Source organism: Venturia canescens, chromosome 4, assembly GCF_019457755.1.
Source record: "Venturia canescens isolate UGA chromosome 4, ASM1945775v1, whole genome shotgun sequence".
NCBI lineage: Eukaryota > Metazoa > Arthropoda > Insecta > Hymenoptera > Ichneumonidae > Venturia > Venturia canescens.
Window position 1 is genome coordinate 11055068 of NC_057424.1, and position 17329 is coordinate 11072396.

General features: G+C 41.2%; 1 protein-coding gene across 1 annotated transcript in view; it reads left to right on the forward strand.

Annotated features, from left to right (window-relative positions):
- Positions 1-8912, forward strand: part of side-IV (sidestep IV) — a 92172-nt gene extending 83260 nt beyond the window's left edge. The window contains exons 10-12 of the mRNA XM_043416810.1: positions 6087-6335; positions 6770-7050; positions 8580-8912. Of these exons, the coding sequence (XP_043272745.1) occupies positions 6087-6335; positions 6770-7050; positions 8580-8723 (674 nt within the window). The 3' untranslated portion in view covers positions 8724-8912. The remainder of the gene's footprint in view (positions 1-6086; positions 6336-6769; positions 7051-8579) is intronic.
- Positions 8913-17329: the final 8417 nt, after the last annotated feature.

The following is a 17329-nucleotide window of genomic DNA, read 5'->3' on the forward strand; positions in this document are numbered from 1 at the left end:
AAATTCATATTCACAATCTCTGCATTGAAATCTGTTGCGACAAAAGGTTGTTTATCATTTTTCAAATTACCGGAAACGCGATTGAATGTACGGTCTATAAAGAAAAATAAAAAATCAATAATCATCGAATGAAGTAGAATAAAAAAAAAAAATTGCTCTAAAACCGTCAATAATCGACGCTTCATTGAACAGAAATATTTTGTTATTCTTCATTGATGACATTAGTTCCAATAATCTTTTGAGGTCAAATAAAGAAATACTGATTAATTGTTCAAATATCGAAATTCTTTTTTTGAATCTTTTCATTCGATGTCATGAAAATGAAAATTACAGAAATATCAGAGAAATAATTATTCGTTGATCACTGTAAATAAAGGAATTTCAATCCAAATATTTCAGAGCATTAAAAATAATCAGTTAAAAACGAAATAATTATTGGAACCGTCATTTGATAAAGCGTCGGGGAATAATTTCGAGATAAAACGAACTAAATTCAACTTCAAATGAGAATTGAGAGTGTTTAGCATTCTTTTTTTGTACTTTTGTTGCTCGAGCAGCGTTTTCGTCGTACCTAATCCATTAAGAAAATTAAAGTTCTTCCGCTCCGACAGTAAATTATTCTCGGGAGCAACCTGCATTATATTACATTGAAGGCCACGAAATTTCTCCGTATTATTGCTGCTCCGACGAGCCGTCGTTCACGACGTTAGCGAATACAAAAGCTGCTGACGCGATGCGTTTGTGTTTTTGTGGCATTGAAATGTTGAGCAACGCAAATTTCAACGGGTCACGAGTCACAAAGAAATATAAAGCTTGCAACGAAATATGCCACGTCTGAAAAAACAGAGATGCAAAACAGTAAACATAGAGAAACGTCTGAGTTTTTTGCAAGCACCACGTCTTCGAGAGTGGCGGAAAAAAACAGCAGTAGAAAAGGAGCACGATGAAGAAAACAGCGTCTTTTCAAAACGCCTCAGTCACGTGCGCAAACTCTAAGACTAAAAATTATTAAAGAAGCATGAATGACACTGACATGTGAATTTCCAGAATACCAAGTCTCTGTACCTTCTTAAAAAAAATCATACACCAGGTGCATAGACAGCACAGCGACTCAGCGTTGATATTCTACGTCTCAAATAACGAGAATCAATAGAATGCTGAGATTGTTCCAGAACGAACTAAAAGCGCCTTTGAACAAGACACAATTGGGCTGTCATATTTATTTGCCGAAGATTGATGTCTGCTTATGAGCATTTGAGCGGAGAGTTCAATCACGATTTTCATTCGAGAAGTATAAATATTATGCTTTCGAAACTCAGCAACGGAACATCAAAGTCTTAGAGAGAAGAAGAGCCACGGGATATATTTCAGGTGAGATTGGAACAAGAAAGTTTGATGTAGATCCTGTGTATCGGTTTAGGCCACAGAAAAGCATGGTTTGCTCTTGTATTCCTATGGATATTGGCAGAGAAGAAGAAAGAGGGAAATAAAAGCAAAAGGAACGACATAACATCGTTCGAGAGAAGAAAAATTCGCCCTATGAATACCAACCCAGCTATTTTATCGATAAATATCCATGCATTCCGTGCACAACCGTAGAGCCATACACACACGGATGCTTCTTTGTGTTGTGGCGAATCGTGCAAAAAGCGAGCATGAAAGAGCTGCGACCGTTCGCCTGCACTGACTTTGCGCTTACTTCGCGATCAACTTCTCTTTTTTCCATGTAGAAAAACTCCATCTCCACCCACGGGCTCGGCTAGTCTGTATCTTATTCCTTCTCTCGGAGACTCACTCTTTTATGGGCGGCTGCGCATGCGCGCCACCGCACAAATACTCGCATAACCTAAAGCGACTACACGGATGGTTTTAGAATGCAATTCTTTTGAAATTGGTTCCGGGTTTCCATGGGATTGCGGACTCGATTTAGGGAGAATTGCTCGAGCGCTCAAGCTCGCGAACCTCCCGCGACCGCGGCGCGCAGAGCCTAGAGCTTTCGAAAAACCGTCGATTCTCCAACAAATCAGATCGGCATTTCCCCTTCCCTCTACTTCTACCTTCAACACAGATCGAATTGTACGAAGATCAAGAAAAGTTTTACTCCCCCAAAGCTATATCCACTGACGAAACTTTCATCTTCGCTTTGTTTATTCAAATCAAGATGCCCAAGCACACAGCCAACCTAGACGCGGAGAAACACCGAATAAATCACCAAGTTTACCCTACAAACAATTTCGCCAGAACTCGACGAGTTAAGAGATTCCCCCTGAAATAACATCGAGTTATATCTGTTGACTATTAATTGCAATTCCTCGTCCACTCAGACATCGTGACCTTTTTATATATATTATGTAAAACCTTCAATTAATCATTTTTGACAGGAACATTTTGGGTTCAATTGGGACACTGAATTTCTCTTATTCTGACCTGTAATTTTGCATGTCCGATAAATATTAAATATTGCAAATTCACATCGGTACGAGTTATATTTCCATTAGCGATTAAGTGTCTTCTGGATGCTGCAAGAGTCGTTCGGATCATTTTCATAAATTGCATTATTTAGCATCCCTTACAGGTTTTAACTGACATTCACCAAAAACGAGGAAAGAACTTTGGAAGCCTTATAAGTAATAAATGAATTCAGATAATATTTTTAGAAGATTGATAAAGTTTTGCTTCGAGTTGAAAAGTGAATGAAAAATGCACAAGAAAAAGAGTCGTTGCTGATTCGATGAAAAAAGCTCTGCTAGAACACATCGATCTTCCGTGCAGATGGACTTGTTAAGACTCCTTTATTTAGATTATTCCTGAGAAAAACCAGCCCTCATTTTCCGTTGTCACAATATCCGATTTTCTCGTGACGGAGCATTTTCTTTAGTCAAAGGTTCTCCAGGGAATTGCACCATTTATCGTCGCATCTCCTGCCCGTTCTCACGCCCCAAGGGTGGCAAAGTATAATGGCCTAATGAAATACAGGCCGCTCTCCCTTCATCAGTTTCCGCCTCTCTTTCCATACCGATATTTTATACCGGGCTTGGAATAATTTGGCTTCCAACCTCACAGTGTTTCGTTGAGTGCGTTGAGTGCAATCGAATATACTCGATTGACGTCAAAACATCGTTTATTATCGCGTTGAATAACGAAATCAGTATAGCAGTAAATGAAAAAGGAGAAAGTAGAGCGGTATACATGCACTTGGTTGTCATAAAACTGACGTATCTTGACATTCAAGTAGATATCGGTTTACGCGCGTAATCTCATCGCGCGTACAAGCGCAGAAGGCTCTTTTTACACGCGAAATAACACAGAACTCGGTCCCATTAACTCAAGTGCAGCAAACTCGTTTAATTCGAAAAAGTGCCACGCATTCGATGCTTGTAAAGTAGGTTCGAACGCACGTAGTAGTTCGAGTCCAGAATTCACGTGGGATACTGACTGAATCATGAAATAAAAGAGGGGAAAAAATCTCTCCATGAAGCCATAAAACGCAATCGATAACGCAAATGGTCTACGATACACTTGAATATTTATCCCATTTCCATATGGGTAAACGCGTTATCGGAAGCGTCGTTAGGTTGATTCGATCGTAAATCCTCGATGTATTACATGCTCCGTTCTCAAACTTGCTCAACATTGAACGAATTCTGAATCACGCCACACTCCACCTTCGTTATATGTTTGAGTGCATGGGATCGAATGGAGCAGAGGCTTCTTGAGATGTGAGAGAGCCAAAGCGAGACGAAAGCGAATGAAAGACCATGACTAATGGCGTATCAAGCTTAATATCAAGTTGAATATCAGGCCGTTATTACGATAGCAGAGATCGTTATGGCAATCGTTTTCTTCCAGTATGAAACCATTATCACTATAGGTCCGTTTATTTAATCACGATTGGTGCCAATTTACGAACATGTATGCATTCCAGTTAGGAGGCTTTTCCAACCGCGCGTTATCTTCAAACGTCTGCGATCACCGATGCAACGTGTTGCTTCCAACGAAAATTATTGCTACATTAAGCAAATTTAATTCCGCTGCTACGTTCCCTCTCACGAAAGTCTCCTATGAAATAATTGTTCGTTACAATCAATCAGTCCTTCCAAATACGAAAGAAAGCTTCTGGATATTCTCAGAAAATCACTGTTGAAGGATCTCCGAAGCAAAATGTCTTTTGTATCGAAAAAAATGGGGATAAAACCGATACACTGAGCATTCATGGACTGCACCATCCCTATAAATAACGCAGACTGACAGTCACGGGATAAGGGAATGAAAAGAAGAAGAAGAAGAAGAAGAACGAGGCGAAGATGAGCTGTCGAAATCGATTGATGGACAAGTAATGAAGATAGTTGATACCAGTATTCCCAGGAAGCATCATAGATTTTGGAGGAAGGTAGTGGCTCAGGGTAAAAGAGGATCGTAACTAGCCTGCTCCGAGTAGCTACGAGAGCACGAGTTAATTGACGTAATTATATTCACCGTGCTCATAGAATATACGTGTAGACGAACGTGCGTGGTAGTACATAGAACCTAATATTCGAGCACAAACGACGTACGGACACACATAGCGACGTGTACACACATTCGTAGGGTTACAATATGAAGTACGAGAGAAGCAAAACCTGCATTATTAACAGGGCATACACGCTGGCTCAAAAGTCTTTGGAATATTTCGCGGAGTATCGATAGACTGTAACATCGTTGAAGCGTCGATTATTTATTTATTAATTTCGAGTAATTGGCGATCGACAAACTTCGAATATTCAATCGGTGCTCACGAGAGATGGAAGCGAGGGAAAATTTCTCTCTTCAGCATCGAACGACCCTCTCGTTTCCCGAATACTCTGCATGACTTTTGACATGCTCTGTATGTGGCAGACCGCGTACCAAACGTCTGTGGAAATAGAGTGGAGCGTTAAAACGGGGTCGTTCACAGCCTGACCAAGAGGTATCCAAAGCATATTGCGGCTGTGCAACAGGATCCACATCTATTTATATACAACGTGGACGCTCTCGGAGACCGTAATAGCTACGTAAGAGACGTACCTTCATTAATTATTGTCCTGCTTATTAAGCTTCGGGTACACGACCGTACGACGGTGATATCGAAGCCTAAATGCTCCCCGCATATGCACTCGCTCTGCATTATCTTCCGGACAATAACTCTTGTCAGCTTTAATATCTCGGAAGCAAAAATTCAAGGGAAATGCTTCAAATTGGAGTTTCAGAGCTCTTACGACGTTAACGCGAACAACCAAGTTTTTTACTGTTCGAGCTAGACCATCATTTCAAAATATGAGCGGCTCTATAGTCCAGGGAATTTTTTTTCTTGAGTCTTTCATTCGTGAATTCGTCCACTGCTTTGTTGATAATCGTGAAAAATGTGCGTGATGCCGAGGCACCAATCTCGTCGACGTCCGGATTCAGAAATTAACACGTGCGAGGATTATGGTCTCGAAAATAAAATTGGAGACCTTGCGACCCACTGCGAGAGTGAAAATAACGGTCACTTTACTCAGAACATAACATTTTTTTCCGTATGAAAACATTTTTAAACGTACGTTCGTATATTTCTACTTGCGAAGCTGAAATTTGACAAATCATCGGCTTTTATCAGAGGACATAAAGTGAGACAAAATATGACGAATTTCTGGTACCGGATGGCTCCTCGAGAATTGGTGGAATGAGCTATACATGCCTATGTACGCGTAAAAACTTTATACACACAGTAAACGTTGCGCTCGTTTGGAGTGTACGAGCCGTGGAAATATTATTATCCGGAATATATATTCTTCTTTGTCATAAATTTCACAGGGCAACATGTTCCTTTATTGCTTTATAGCGTACGTACTGTATATACGGGCTGGCAATATTTTATGTTTCTATTTGAAATACATACGAAATAAAAAGACGTATGGAAACTATATTTATATTTGCATCCAAGTAATGCGTTTTCCCTCGTAGTCGTTTTTAAGTACATAAACCTTTTCAATTGAATATAAATCATTGTGAAACGTTTCCTCGACGTTGTAGCACGTCAAATATACCTATATTCTTGTGTGTTGTTTGTTTTTTCTCTCCGACACCAGGAAATAAAAATGCATCCGTGCTTAGTCCGTTGCTTCTTGGGCTCGCGGCGACTGCGACACTTCTGGCCCTTGCCGTTGCTGGAATTTTGGCCGCCCTCTACCGAAAGCATTCGGGTGGACGCAGTGGGAGTCCAAAGCACTCGCCCATCGTCTGCGAACCACCAAATGCAGGCTCCACTACTCCCGTGCATCCCCCAACGAAACAGGCCGTTGACGACATCGATCCTGACATTATTCCAAACGAATATGGTGAGTAGACCTCTTTTATTAGCCAAGTACATTCCAGTCACAATTTTCAGTTGATGCAATCAAAACTACACTTCGTTCTAACAAGCATAAACACTTATTTGTCGTGAAAAATAATGATCTGAAGCAGAAATTACATTTTTCCATTCACACGTGGGAAAAAGAAGGCTCGACCATGAGCACGACACATTTCATTGAAATTAACACGAGTCTGATGTGCAGGAAATATAAGGAAAAAAACACACTCACACAGAGGTAGAGAAAGAGACTATGATAAAGGGATTGGTTAAAAGGGTACGAGACTGCTAAGCCGTACAAGAGAGTTCTCTGTGAAAATCCCTTTATCTTCCAAATTCTCCCAGTTTAATCGCCATTATAATCGAATTAGCTCACGTTCATCAACCTCCGCGCACGGCTTCTTTAAATCTGATTCACAGAACGAAGACCCTTAACTTATACACCGGTGTACAAAACTCCGCCTCAAAGACGACGCAAGGATCAGTGTATGGAGGACGCGACAGCGCTCGAGAAAAAACCGATCGTGCAGTCGAGTCTCGATCTTCATCCTGATCCACGACTCGTAGATTGTTCGCCATCACCGACGCTCAATTATTCTCAGAATCACGCTGTTCAACAAAATCCTTACGTTCATCCACCGACGATGGCGGATTTCAAACAAATGGCGATGGACGCGTACAATCAACGCAACCATCAAAACGTAAGTGGCTACAATATTTTCGTGAAAATAAAACCCGTTTATTAAAAACAATACGTCACGCAAACTCAGAACCGTATTTTAAGATTGAACGGCATATTCGTGCATAAAAGAAGCACGAATTTGTAGCAGAGAAAGTTTCCTGGCGAGGATTTGTGGGGCAATGGCCTAAATAAAAATTCGAAGAGGGTAAGTTCGAACGAACAAGGTGTAGTGGTCGAGCTTCCGACACAGTCAATGAAGAGATAAGAGGCTTAGGTTCAGAATCGATCGCCATTTGTTCTGATAACACCGATCCTATCCTATCCATTTTCGCGCTGAATGCTCTCAACGATATTGTGCTTCCATTTCGATCAAATGGCTTCGTAATGTGTTTTTGTGGTACTCACCCTCCGTTGATATTCGATGCTTCCCTCTGCGCTTCCTTTCACCAGGTTCCTCCTGTCGGAATATTCTTCCAACTTCCTTTTTTCCTTCAACGAATTTCATAGCTTTCTCAACAACTATTTCGATGGAATATTCTTAATAAAGCTTTAATTCTCATGTGTAATGGCCTAAAAACTCTACGTTTTTCAGCCTGCAACCTCCCCTATCTTTTTTTACTCTTAACCATTATGAGTCTCGCTAGCAAAAAGCTGCAAAGAAAAACACGCGATAGTCTCGGCCGTATATACCTGCAATTTAATACACGAAAGTCAGCCACTTAAACTTTTCCGGTTTAGCACGGACTTTGGGTTATCTGCACTCTCGCGAGTTTAATTACCCAAAGTTTTCTCGATAATTCGCAGCGTGAACTGAGAGAGAAAAAAGCGAGGGTGAAGAGAAAGATAAAAGCAAGAAGAAGAGAGAAATTGAATGTGAGAAACTGAGAGTTGAAAGAAGATGGGGTGAGCCAGGCGACTAGTTTGGATGCGGCTGCCTCAACGTAATCTCTCTCTCTCTCTCTCTCTCTCTTCAGTCTCATCCTCTCTTTGTGACCGAGCGATCTTCAACTGTCCTTTTTTCCTCTGGCAAAGAAGAGATGAGAGAGGAGATTCCTAATGTGGCTCAACGTTCTTCGTCGTTCCATAGTTTTTGACGAACCGAAATTCCATCATTACTCTAATCTCTTCAGCAGTAACGTGACCATTACTCTCACCCACAAATCCCATTAAAATGAGATAACCCAAAGTTTTATTCGGATTCAATAAAGTCTCTGGAAAACGAAACTGACATAAAAAACTACAAGGGTGTAATTTTCAAATGAGTTTCATTTCAAAACTCACGATTGACACGAACGTGACACACTCCGACGAGGAAGCAAGTTCGCAAATTCAATTTATTTATAATCATCAACTTGGATTACCACAAACAATGGAGCAGTAAAAATTTGGAGTTTTTCCAACATAAAATGTGTAATTTCCCCCAAACAATATGATCTATAAAATTCTGCGTTCTTCTCTCGTGACTGTGAACGCTGCTTATTCGACGAACAATTATTTTCCGTGCGGACGATGTTTCTAATATATATTTTCATTTCTCTTGTGTGTTAGGTTTATTATAGTCTTCAGAGGTCGGGAAAAGGTCTCTCATCGATTCCGCAGAGGCCAGTATCCTCGTCCCTTTCGGCACACAACAAGTTTCACCAACCGGAAGTCGTTACGCGTTCGAATCGGATACAGGAGAGTTGTATATAAGATAAGGAGGAGACAAACTTCTCCGACCAAGGTTTTTCCGAGTATCTGATTCGTGCCGGTGAAGGTTTTTGGTCTTTCAAAGATTCGCTGGCACGACAAGTACCTTCATCAAGGAGAATCGATTTCTTCGAAAAACGAAGCGAATTCCTGCGTGCCATGTATTATAAATATTGGAGGTGAAAAAAGGGGCGAGAGGGAGGGAGGGGGGGGGGGGGGGGAGGGGGCAAAAAAAACTGAACGAAAACTGGGTGAAACGGTCTATTCGACAAGATGAATAATAATAATAGTAGTAGTGATAATATTACGAATGTAAAAAAAACGAGAACAACAGCAACAATAATAATACAATAAGAATAAAAGAGAAAAAAAATAACGTGCTCGGAGGAGTAGGAGACTTGTCGGTGTAGGTTGCGAGACATTTTTATTCGTGATAAACATTTGACGTTCGTTGTACAAACTAACACAACTATGCAGGCTATCCGTTGGTCTAATAGTGATAAGGAAAATATACACACGTATATATATATATATATCTGTACCTATGATACGGAGGGTAATTTCACGCCATTCTCACGGATGCATCATCGATATTCGGTGCATGCAGAATATAGTGGAATACGATATCGACGCAACATGTGTAAACGCAATATTTGTTTTATATTGACGTGGTTCGAGGTATGGAGAAAAATTCGTTGAAAATGGCATGGAGGTTACGCCTGGCACGAAGGAACCTCCAGTGAACTCGATAGCGTGAAATAAATACAAAATAAAGCTCTGAAATAAAGAATAAATTGAAAGAAAATCTTAAATCGTATACTGTACAAATTAACACGGCCGAATCGAGAAGCCTACTAATTTAAATGATAATAAATCGGGAACAGAGAAGTCGGTCGAGTGAGAGGCCGCAAAAAGTCTCCGCATCAAACCCATTGATATTTTCGTATTAGGAAAAGTAAAAAGGTGTCGCACACCAACTCTCGGACGTATGGGTGAGAAAGTGAAATGACAGTTGAAAAGGGAGGGAGATCGAGATCGGAATAAAAGCTGAGGCAGCATTGGGAAATTGTGAAAATCTGAAAATTTCCATAGCGAAGATCCCGTGTCACAAGCCCAGGAATATTTGTTCGTGAAGCACGGTGGAAGAGAGAAGAGACGAAAAAAAAGAGTTGCTGGGTCAACTTGCAGCATCGATTGACCGAACGGTTCGAGCGGCCGAGACTCGGAAAAATACGAGGGTAAACATGAGGCAAAACTTTGCCAATAGTTGTAAATCTTATACGAAAAAACCTTCTTGCAACATCTTGCTACTTGTGGCCCTCGGTTTTCTACTTCTCTCTTTCTCCTTCAAGCCCGCGCTCGCGAAGGGCGGGGAGGGATCGTTTTTTCCTCTGAATTCTCGGTTTCCGATAATCGACGGTTAACACGAGTTTCGCCAATGTCGTTCGATACGCACGTCGACTTTGCAACGTAGCGAAATACACACGAACCTTCAGACGCATACACACAAACACATAAACAGACACACATCCACACAAACCCATGCGTCTGCACAAAAAGCACACGAAGAAAAAACAACTATAGATACGACGTACTGTAACCCCTGTTTTTTGTACAAAGGATACGTATACTAAATTGTAAATAGGCGAAGAGAATCTTCGCCTCTAGGGAAACGAAAAGCGCGTTTTAATTTTATTTGCCAGCGTATTGGATTTTGGAGTAAAGAAAATGAGAAAACATAATAAATGTGGAAAAACGAGGGAACATCGGAGACCAAAAAATACGCCCGCAAAGAAAGTAAAAGAGAAAAACGTTTGAACTATTGTCACGCGCTACATGTCATAAGTTCGTGTAAGATATTCATTCAAAGTTATACGAAGAAATAAAAATGAAAGCTATTTCGTCTGTTTTACAGTAAACGGTTTACACCTTGTTTACTATTTTTTCAAATTATTCCTCACAATCCTTTCCAGCCAACAGCAAGTGTGATTTTTTCTTTCATGCAGATCGATGAAACAAAAAATGCTCTCTATGAAGTGTATATGGATTTATGCGCATACGAACATGTGCTCGTGTGTCTTCATCCATATATAAAAAGCACTACAACTTTCGGAGAGAGGGAGCTGAATAGAGGAGAGAGAGAGAGAGAGAAGGAGAATGGGACACAATACTCTCACGAAAGTCCGGAAAATTCCTCGACTACGTGACCCGAATAACGCTCTCACGGTAAGTGGCTACTTTATCGTTTACTGGTTCACCGACCTTCGCCATTTTGCCACATACGCGAAAGACTGACGTCCAGTTGACATAATCCACTCGTATTTCATGGAATATGTATACACTCCCATTGGGCCATCCGAAACAGAGTCGGAAATGCCGCGTGATAAGAGTATTGAGCCAGAAAATTTTTCATTAAACAAATTGGTTATTGATGATGATGGAAATTTGTGATTAGCTCAGACAAGGTGGCATGTAATAATTGTAGCAAATATCAGGTTTCCCCCTCCCGGAAGTTTCACTCGCCTTTACGTCGAATTTTCGAGAAATCAATTAATCAAGCTTCTCTCATTGGCTTTCCCTCGGCTGCTTTTCTTCTCGGTTCTCCTCTCCTCTCCTCCTGCGGCTGCTCTTTTGAGAGCCGATACCTCTCGAAGACAAAGACGAGGTGTGCACGAATACATCGCTCGCGCTTGGGTTCCTTCCCGAGAAGAGAGAAGTGCGGTAATTCGAGAATTCTCAAGGGATCTTCGGGCGTTACAGTGTTTGCATACATTGTGAAAGCTTGTTTAGTTAACAGGGACTAACCCAGCCATCCCGCTTCCCTATTATTCTATGCACCAAAAGCGTCTCTAGGGCTATTGAGTCGACCCTGGTTCACTTCGTCCCAGCATTGCCATTGCCCTAACCTCCTTCTTTCTGCTTCCTCTCTTCGTCGTGCCTCATTCACCTTCTGCACTATCCACACCAGCATAATCAGCCGCTACCGCTTCTTGTGCTCGCACATCCGAAGCTACAAAATACACCGAATCGATATTTGTGCATATTCCATGCGTCTTCGTCACAGACATCGCCATCGAATTCTCGGCTGTTTATCATAATGAACGATCGCAGCATTAAGATCCAATGCCAACGTTTGCCCAAATTCCAGACGTCGCAAGATCCATGAAACTCCCCATCAATCGATGATGATTGAAAGGAACCTCCCAACGTCTCCCCACGCATACAATTACGCTGACAGGTCCAACATTTCTCGTGCATAACCTCCCTTTATGTAACGTTTACCGAATCAACTGGATTCCTGAAACCATGTCGACAAGCTCCTCCACTATCTGCAGCGTTAAAGCTAACGCCTGGCCCCCCGTCCTAAAAATTGGACGCGGAGCGCTAGTTCGTGTTTGTAGGTAAAATATGTGCACACATTGAAAAAAGTAACTGGACCAACTTTTTTAAGAGATCATCGTAGCTTACCGCACTTTCGAACTGTATTTTCATAAAAAATTCAACTTGATTGTATCTTTACGATATTCTATTTCTTCAATATAATCGATAAACACCAAATTTCTGCTGCTTTTCTTCTATACTCGTATGGATGGCTTTCGTTGCTATGAAAATTCTTAAAGAGGTTAGTAGCAACGCTGAAAAAAGTTCGAGTCGTGCAACGACTGAAGCTTTCAAGATGGACCTGAAACCTGCGAATCGAGTATCATAATTGTCTTTCTTTAACGAGCTGGGATAACTGAACGTTTTGCTTTTGAATTGCTAGACGAGATTTCTCCTGGACAAACATCTTTCAACCGTCTTCTTCCGAAAAACATCCAATTTCTATTTCAATGTCTCTTCACTGAGTTAATGACGCGAGGAGGGGAATAACACGTATCATGACAAGCGGGGATGTACTACATCAAATAAACGGTGTAGGTACCTCAAAGGCTACCCCTGAGGGGTCGTTAACAAAGACAATTATTGGATATGTGTGGTTTGGTATCGGGTAAATTTACGGTGATGAGCAAGTGTCCGTTGGTTTGTTTAGCCAGGAAGGCTGGATTTCCTGGCGAAGATACTCGAGCAACAAGACCAAGGACTATTGTTGCCTGCTCGAGTTAATCGAGCGATCGATGCGGTGGTCGTAAGATGTGTGGCTTGTGTATTTAGCGAACACCTTCAATGCTGGTCTATACAATCATCATGAATATTTGAAGTATCGGTGATAGCAGCACCTGAGTTAAACATCGATTGGTACCAGCGGCTTTTCTATACAGCTGTGGTAATTGGGTACAGCGGGGAAGAGCAAGAGGAAAACAAGAAAACGACGACGATCAGCCAGGTTACTGAGGAACATGGCACATGACGGAAATCGTTCGCTTGTACATTATACCGAGGAATTTTATGCATCAGGATGACGAAAACAGTACATAATGAGGGTGGTAAGTCACTTGGTTCGGGGACCTTTATGTGAGATTGTCGGAAAATTGTGTCAGAGGTCGAGCCTCGTTTTCTATCATATACGCTGCCCTTCCCCAGTCTAGGTCGATACTCGATTTATCAAGACTAACCATGTTCTGGACTATCATCGACAAGGACAACGATGAATTCTATAACCCAACAATATACCTATGCACCCCTTTCATTTTACTTTTGTTTTATGTTATATATGAACGCTATTATGGTACCAACACTTTTAAACTTTTCTATCTATTTTTCATACTCGTTATTTTGTCCATCAAGTTTTCGATTGATCATCGAAAGTATCGAGAACCTGAGTCGATACCGACGACCTGAATCGAGGAACGACACAACGAAGTTTTTGTGCGTGGGATGTTTTTAATTCCAATTCGATAACTCCCAATGGCCCGGGAGTGTGATTCCGTTCGACGTTTTCGATGTCCCTAAATCTCCAAATGAGATGAAAACAAAAATACAATTCCCATAAGGTTCACGTGAATTTTGTGTCCACCCTTACCGCACGGTGTTTGACGAAATTACAATAAAGTCCCAGCGGAATCAAGTGCAGGTATTTCTACAAACGCACGTGTCGGTATTTCCACAAATGATTGAGGCTGGCTTCTGAATTTGTACAGGGGAATCGATCCGGAAGGACTTCGTGGAAAGGGTCATTTGCGCTTATCGAAATGAGCCTCGATCAAGTATTAATTCAGCTCTCGTATTTACTTACCGGCTTCATTCTTGACAGTTACCTGAATTTTGAGCTTCGCAATTATCGATTACCGTCACTGGTCTCATTAACATAGAAGACAGCATGAAAACCTCGCTTTTTTCTAAAATAAATTCTCCCCTGTTCATCACAAAAGTTTATATCGAACGTGTAACTATAATGCCATGATTATTTCGACGTGTTTATTATTGTTGACGTCTGGCAAAACTGGATGTTTCGTCACCATCTTATTACGGGTTGTAATAATTTAGTCAATATAATTGAAGCATCAAGTTTTTACTGTAAATGTGCACACTCTGCTGGGATTGAAAGACATGCTTAGCAGGGTCGAAAACAAAAATTGGCATTCTTCTTTCGAACTATTGTCGTTGTTCAAAAAATGTGTTTCATTATTATAATAATTGATAACAGCAAAAAAAGAATAAGAAGGAATAGTGATGCGACTATTTTTTTTTGGGAAAAGGGATGAGCCATATATGGGAATAAGCAAAGGAAAAGGTGGATGGGACGTCAATCCTCGGCCTTATATAGATTCGTGACAAGATGCAGACAGGTGGAAATGCAGCAGAGACACGTGAAGGACCCCGCGTGAAGCACAACCAGCGAAACCCGTTTCACGGGTGTAAAAAGATTCACAAACTTTTCTCGCGGGAGATTAAGGAAGAAAGAGAGCGAAAAAAACCGTGGTTGCCTCCGGGAAATGGGAGAGGTGGAAAGCGTTCTCGAAGAAAGATACATTATATATGTCTAGAGAGATAGAAGGAGAAGAAGGAACAGGAAGGGAAAAGGGAAGACGGAAGGAAAGCAAGCTCACGAGAAAGCAGTGAAAAGTTGAGATTGAAGTCTTACGGAGAACGGAAAAGTTGAGAAAAAGGGTGAGAGAAAAGGAAAGGGCCGAAGGGAGGGAAGAGAATGCTGCGCGTCAGTCACGAGGGTCATGAGGTGCATCCTGGACGTCGGTTCACCAGGAAAGGCGGTAAGCATTCCTCGACGGCAAATCTTTCCCTCTCGCTCATTCTCTAATACACACAGCAGTGTCGTTTACGCACGCTTTTTCTCTTTTTTCGTCGCTTTTTGGTGCACTGCATCACAGACAAAAAATGAGCAAGACGCGAATAGACGTCGAAAGAGGGAGAGAAAAAGAAGAAGCAAGTACGGGGAAACGCAAGTGAATCGTTTGGAGGATACGCGTCCCGCTGGGAATCAACGACGACGTTCTCCGCCGAGTTCTCGTCCCGTCTACATCGGGAAGACTCGTTTAGGGATCTAACGACGGAAACTCGTCTGCCGCAACCCTACATACAGACATATTTTCGCGAATACACCGCTACCAATAGAATATCGATATTTGACCTGAAAAAAGTATAAACTGGTAGAGAACTATCCAAGGATTTCCAAAGTAAATTAACGAATCTCAAAAACGAGCGTGAGCTCAAAAAATTGGTCATCTCCTAGAACGAGCTGCTTTTATTTATCTTTGTTCGATAATTGGATGTCGCGGTTGAAAAGTTTTTAATGCTTATTAAAAAATTGAAATTCTCATTTATATGAAGTCGTTGGATTCTTATATTTTCATTTGATCTTCAAAAAACTTTTTGCAACTTGCGAAGCAAAGTTCGACAGCAAAGCAACCAGCAAAAATTCGTAATTTTAGCGTCTGCTTATTTCAACTAAATTAAAGACACTTAATAACATTTATGCCAAAAATATCTCGCTGATTTCACGTATTCTGCATTCATCGTATTTACACGTGTATCCAACAAACGGTCGGGCTTTTAGCATAATTTTATCCCCAAGTAAAAAATGCCCCTCTTATCAAAAATTAATTAAAAACAGGCTCGGTGAGTAGCTTCACGTGTGATTAGCTGTTATGCCTACGGCTTCGCCCGCAGAATCTGGGTTTTGGTGGACGCGCAGTCTAAACGAGATAATTTGATTTCGCTGATTAATTTTATTTGAATCCTCTCTGTTATTCCGTCACATTATGCGTTTGTCAAATTATAAGAGTCCAAAACAAGCACTCGTTTCACTAATGTACTTGTTATACTCACTTAATTTAATCCTGATTTTCACTACCGATGGGAATCTCATGTTCGAATAATATTAGAAAAATATAAATGTGGTCCAACTTTCGAGATAAAGCCTGAAAAATTTGAAAGACGAAAACATATTTGTACTAAAAATATTGTGCGAGATGAAAACAGCAGTAAAAAATGTTCTTCGCTCGTAAAATGTTGAGACGAATTAAATATGCACAAAGCCAGGTAAACTAACGCAACTGTCCGTAGATAGCGAGCCCTAACCTGAGCGCAGGTACGTCGGACGAGTCTGAAGACTGAAAAAATGAATCCACTTATTCATTGTCAGGTATAAGCTATGCACACATATAAATAGACTTAAAGTAACACTTTTTATGCATGCCGTAACATTTATCCTAGAAACGCACTTTGATGATTCCTCGTTCGGTATTCTTGTTATCGTAAAATGGGTACGAGAACCTACGTCCCTGACATCGTAGTGCGATCGATGATCTCGTTTCTTAAGTATTTTTTCTTCCAAGTGGGTAAAATGGAGGTAAAAAACATGGTTACATCGAAAAGACTGTTGCACTAACGCGTATACAAAAATAATATTGAATTTTCTAGCGAACGATTTTCTCCGTACTTGTGGATGTACGATACTTCGATGTTGTATGATTATAAGTATTGAGCTCGCACAGTTTTAGCCACAGCGATTTCTTTCGAGACTTTCTTCAAGCTCAACCGTCCGAAGCCTTTCTTACGTCGACCAATTCTATAGCTGGCTTCGCTGACGACGCGTCTAACAATAAATTCGTGATATACGTAAAGTGGTGGCGTCGAGACCACGCTATCACTTTACATCGTGTTTTACTCGATAGCCATATTTTTAACGACGCTTGTTCACGAGCTCCGTCTTTGAAAGTTTGACTTTTTGCTTTTTCGACTACGAAAACACCGCACGAATACTTTTGTCTATCGAACGTTCGCTTAGATCGGAGTGTTAATACCGGGGGTACATAGTTGAGTATTTACAAATTTTCGACTCGTTTACTAGGGGACAAACTGCCTAAAATCAATCTTGAAAATTGGGACGAAAACAGCAGGCGAAAGGGGGTGCGACGTGCGCCAGCCACCAGCATGTTTCTCTATCTCACTTTTTCCTCGATGTCTCACCATCGCTCTCTTCCACATTGCATATTTATGCGCACCTCTACCACACCCAAGAGCCAGCCATTTAAATGCGAGAGAATCCACGACGAGTGCCAACCTTTCTCAAATAGCAGTGCCGTGGCAAGAGAAGGGGCTGCGACAAAATTCGATTTGGAGAAAAAAGCTCCTGTCCATAATACGTGCATACCCACCCGCGTACAGTGCACACACTGCACAGCTCGTGCACACTTTGACAGAAAAGACAC